General features: G+C 43.0%; 1 protein-coding gene across 2 annotated transcripts in view; it reads right to left on the reverse strand.

The window, feature by feature from the left end:
• LOC146568732 (NACHT, LRR and PYD domains-containing protein 3-like) overlaps positions 1-5,004 on the reverse strand; it is a 6,197-nt gene extending 1,193 nt beyond the window's left edge. The window contains exons 1-9 of one of the 2 annotated variants that reach the window (XM_085284976.1): positions 4,740-5,004; positions 4,499-4,633; positions 4,365-4,424; positions 2,503-4,285; positions 1,602-1,763; positions 1,347-1,520; positions 1,064-1,231; positions 824-870; positions 1-733 (exon numbers count right to left, since the gene is read on the reverse strand). The exon at positions 1-733 is cut by the window's left edge and continues 1,193 nt beyond it. In XM_085284976.1, coding sequence (XP_085141102.1) covers positions 213-733; positions 824-870; positions 1,064-1,231; positions 1,347-1,520; positions 1,602-1,763; positions 2,503-4,285; positions 4,365-4,424; positions 4,499-4,633; positions 4,740-4,785 — 3,096 coding nt within the window. In that variant the 5' untranslated portion in view covers positions 4,786-5,004 and the 3' untranslated portion in view covers positions 1-212. Of the gene's footprint in view, positions 734-823; positions 871-1,063; positions 1,232-1,346; positions 1,521-1,601; positions 1,764-2,502; positions 4,286-4,364; positions 4,425-4,498; positions 4,638-4,739 lie in introns of both variants that reach the window. The other variant, XM_085284977.1, reaches the window with a different exon arrangement.

The raw sequence follows: 5,004 nt of genomic DNA on the forward strand, positions 1-5,004 counted from the left end.
TGTTTCAGCTTGAATCCAAAGTTCTGAACTGTCCAGAATTACCATTCCATACAGAGCCAATATGGCTAATAGCAACCAAAAAGAATCCTGGTGTAATTTGAAATTAGCTGCAGCTCTTTTATCACATTATGGGCATCAGGCTCAGAAGTCCAGCATTTAGATGAAACAGAATTCTCGGGTGTCTCCAGATCAGAAAAGCAGATTGGCGATACTTAGCACAAATAAACCTTTGAGTCCACCCAGCCAAGGTGAAACCCGGGGTAAACAGGCTCATCGAAGGTAGTGTGGAAGGTGTGGAGGAGTTTAAGGGAACCACAGGAGAGCATGTAAAAGGAGAGCATCCCTGCTGACCAGTCCAGGAATACTCCTACTTTGTTGGAGTTGGGTTTGGTGGTTATAGGAATGCCTGTGCCTTTGTGCAAGGCTTTGTATCCATCTTTGTTGCAGTTCAAGCCCCAGGAGGAGTTATTTCGACCTAACCAGCAGTCATCAGTCTCTCCCTTCCTGGATATTCGTTTGTAGGCTACTCCTATGAAGACTCTCCCAGTCCACTCCGCCTCCCAGTAGTAGCGTCCTGTGAGCCCTTTTCTACACAACACTTGAGGCCAGAAATCAAACCTTTCTGGATGGTCTGGATATGGCTGCTTGGTCCAGCGTGTTGCTTTCCTGTTTTCCTCGGATAGAGAAAGATCTTTATGTGCTGTGTTTGGGTCCAGGGTGAGTTTGATGATATCTGATGAATCAGATTTAAAATTTCAGTTCATATTTTACATCACACAGTTTTCTGAGTATAGGAGAAAGGAGGGAGGTTGTGGTTACTCACATTTCTTTGGACCTGGCTGAATCCGGAACTCACCACACTGGTCCATGCTAAAATCATAACAGAGGGACAAATACGTTCAGACACTTGCATCACAATTAATGTTAGTTGTGTACACTGGTGATACTGACATTATCTGGTGGAGAAACTATCTAATGGTTGATGGTTACATCACCCAGTTCTTCACTATTTCTGCACTGAAATAACCTGTTACTTTTCAGATGTTGTGGATACCATCACTACCTGAGTTTCACCAGGCTGCATTGTGGGTCCTCTTTCAGAGCTGTTAGAAGATTCAACCCTGAGTTCCCTGGGTGGTTGTAGCTCATGTCCAGCTCTCTCAGGTGGCATGAGTTTAAAGCAGATGCCAAGAAAATGCAGCCCTCTTCTCCCACACTGCACAGGGACAAACTTCAAGAAATACAGAAAGTTATTTCATCCAGCTGTCTCCATGACAGTGACAAGAACAACTTCAGTTTGAATCTGTCTTTGTACCAGTACATAGCCTCACACTCAGGACACTCACTTGAGGGTTTCCAGTTTACAGTCAGAGCTCCTCAGTCCATCAGAAAACCTTCTAACTCCTAAATCGTGAAACTCATTATCACTCAGGTCCAGTAGTTTTAGCAGGCAAGAGGCAGAGCTGACAAATGATGCCAGGTCATTGGAGCTGCGTTCTGTTAGGCTACAGCTCCTCAGTCTGCACAAAGGAAAATGCTGTAATCATGTGCTTACATTTTGGCTGAGAAATAAAAATAAAAGAAACATGTTGAATATTAACCTGAGCGCCTCCACTTTGCTGTTCCTCAACCCACTGGAGAGCTTCATTAGTCCTACATCTGTCAGATTGTTGTTACTCAAGTCCAGTTCTCTAAGTTGGGATGAACTGATGGCATTCGCCAGGTTCTCACAGCAGGTCAACGTAAGGTTGCATGCATTCAGACTGCAACAGGGAAAACAGCAAGAAAATGGTAAGTAATCCCAGGAAGCAAAATCCCCTTATATATGCAGATTAGAAATACGTCTGTTATCCAGCACTGTTTGAAATTTTATGCAAAAACATCTGTCAAAATGTTAGCTAACTGCCTAACATCATGTATATTTAATATATACTCACTAACTCTTTGTTAGGTACTTTTGTCATCTGATCAAGTGTTAATACAAACATCTAATCAGCAAATCAATGCATTTAGGCATGGTCGGGACATTCTGCTGAATTTGAAACCGAGCATCAGAACAGGGAATAAAAAATGTTTTAAGTGACTCTGAATGTGAAATGGTTGTTGTGCCAGACGGATCTAAGTATTTCAGAAACTGCTGATCTAGTTGGGATTTTCCCTCTCGAGCTTTACAGCAAAAACCTTGTGGTGTTTTCACATCAAACACAGCCAAAGCTTTAAATAATGTGTTGGGCATATGTAACAGAGATTCGAGCCAATAGGTCAGGCTGCAGCTTCCTCTAAAAGCTCGACTTTAAATGTGCTTTTTTCTATGCTTGTGACAGGCTGATATTAGCTATGCACAGATGCCCTGATTTTGCCCTGGTCATTTCAGGTAGGAAGAGATTAGGAGATGTTACTTAAAAGCACTGGGTTCCAATATCAATTGAGGAGTTACTCTTCTCAGTCTTTTGGAGTTTTGTTTTTTTCTCCTGTAGAAATTAATAACTGTAAACTACTTACTTTGCTACTTGGGCTGTTTTCACGACAGGTAGCAGCCTGAGAAGACCCTCCTCTGACCTGGTGTAGTTGCCCAGTTCAAACGTACTGTGCTCTTCTTCTGATGTCAGTAATACAAAAACTAGTGTGGCCCACTGGGCAGGTGAAAGATTGGCTCTGTTAAGGCTACCTGAGCTGAGGTAGCTCTGAATTTCCTTCACAAGGGAGTGGTCATTCAGCTCGTTCAGACAGTGGAAGAGATTGAGGCACCTGTCTGGTGATGGACTGGACCTGATCTTCTCCTTTATGTGTTTAACGATTTCAGTTCTTGTCTTTTGTTGTGTTCGGTTGTTGACCATTAGATGTTTCAGCAGCGTCTGATTGGACTCCAGGGACAGCCCCAAAAGGAAGCGTAGAAACATGTCAAAATCTCCTTTCTCACTCCGCAAAGCCTTTTCCACTGCTTCTTTGTAGAGGGTGAGCTCAGATGGTCTGGATAGAAAGCGTCGTGACGCGGACAACTTCACCAGGATGTTAACGTTGTCGTTGTGGAACGTGAGGAAGACGTACAACGCTGCAAAGAATTCCTGAACACTCAGATGCACGAAGCAAAACATCTTCTCCTTGCACACTGTCATCTCCTCATGGAAGATCTGTGTGTAGACTCCTGAGAACATGGATGCCTGCTCAGTATCGATACCATTCAGCTTTAGGTCGCTTTCATTGAAGATCAGGTGGCCTTTCTCGAGTTCTTGGAAAGCCAGCTTTCCTAAAGCCAGGAGATTAGCTCTCACACAGTCAGCATTTGACTCCCTTCTTCCTGTCAGCCTTTTCTTCATTGCCTCCTCACACAAGGATAAGAAGTGTATGTACATTTGAGTGAGAGTCTTTGGTGTGTCTTTGCTCTCTTTTGTAGCCATATTTTTCTCGAAAACAGTCGCTGCCATCCAGCAGAAAATTGGTATGTGGCACATGATGTGAAGGCTCCTGCAGGTTTTCACATGTGCTATCACCCGGTTTGCTAAGTTCACATCACTAATTTTCCTCCTGAAGTATTCATCTTTTTGCAGGTTGTTGAAACCTCGAACTTCAGTCACTAGATCAACGCAGTTCGCTGGGATCTGACTGGAAGCTACGGGGCGTGATGTGATCCACACGAGAGCCATAGGGAGCAATCTGCCCCTAATGAGGTTGGTCATTAATACGGCAATTGTGGTAGTGTGAGTCACATCTGACAGTATTTCACATCTGTTGAAGTCCAAAGAGAGGCGACTCTCATCCAGGCCATCGAGGATGAAGAGCATGTTTTTTTTCACATTAGTGAAAATTTCTATGTCTTTAATTTCAGGGAAAAGCACAACAAGAAGCTCCACTAGACTGAAGTTTTTCTTCTTCATCAAGTTCAGCTCTCGGAACGAAAGTGGAAATACAAATTCTAGGTTTTCATTTGCTCTCTCCTCCGCCCAGTCCAGAGTGAATTTATTGGTCAAAACAGTTTTTCCAATGCCAGCAACTCCCCGTGTGACGACAGTCCTTATGTCACAGCCACGTTCAGGCAGAGGAGCGAACAGGTGATCGCAGTGGATTGATTTTTCCTGGCCCACATGGATCCTGGGTGTCGTCTCGATGTGTCTCACCTCATGCTCCTTGTTGACTTCGCCGCTTCCTCCCTCGGTGACGTAGAGCTCTGTGTAAATGTTATTGAGAGAGATTTTGTTTGTTTCTGTCGCCTGCCCCTCGAGAATGTGGCTGAACTTCCTCCTCAGAGTGGCTTTCAGGTTTTGTTGACTTTCTGCAACCTTGTCAACTGAAAGAGAAAACATTTATTTAAATGGTTTACTTTTTTAATGTAACATTTTTAAATTAAATAATTGAGAAGCACTCACTTTCAGGCGGCAGAGCACCACAGCTGTCTGTATGGTCATTGTTGAGGTCCTCTTTACACTCTGCAAAACGACACAAAGATCAGAAGAGACCAAACGGCGCATTCACTTAACTGCGTGTATCTACATGTATCTACCTTGCGTTGCTGAGAAGATATTGATGTTTATGTTGCCAACATTTGAACCAATTATGGAAGGAGCGACCACATTGCCACCACTCTGTGCAGTGTAGTTTGGCTGGAAGTGATGAACCGCAGCCTGAATAAAGGGAACTGACTCGGAGAGAAAGCAAGAATAAGAGATCACTGAAGAAAAATGGTTGCTGGTGCTTTTCAGATGATCTTTTTGTTGCCTTACATTAAAAAAAATTAGACTTACCTTCAGAGAAATCATCTGTTTTATTACTAACGATTGATTGGTCCATTTTCTTTTTACAGTACTTTAATCCTCATGTAGTTTCTGTCAGGGAATACTCCTTGTCCTCAGTCTTTAACATCTCTGACTGTTCACTGAAGATATTTGCTTCCAAACAGTCAACTAGATGGTCAATAAATACATTAAACAAACCCTATTTTTTACTGTTACAAATCTGCTAAGACACCATTAAATCTAACAGACCAGAAGACGAATGCATGGCTGCTTA

The sequence above is a fragment of the Mchenga conophoros genome, linkage group LG8, assembly GCF_057382185.1.
Source record: "Mchenga conophoros isolate Kocher_MC1m ecotype Shallow Benthic linkage group LG8, M_conophoros_male_GT1.1, whole genome shotgun sequence".
Lineage (NCBI taxonomy): Eukaryota > Metazoa > Chordata > Actinopteri > Cichliformes > Cichlidae > Mchenga > Mchenga conophoros.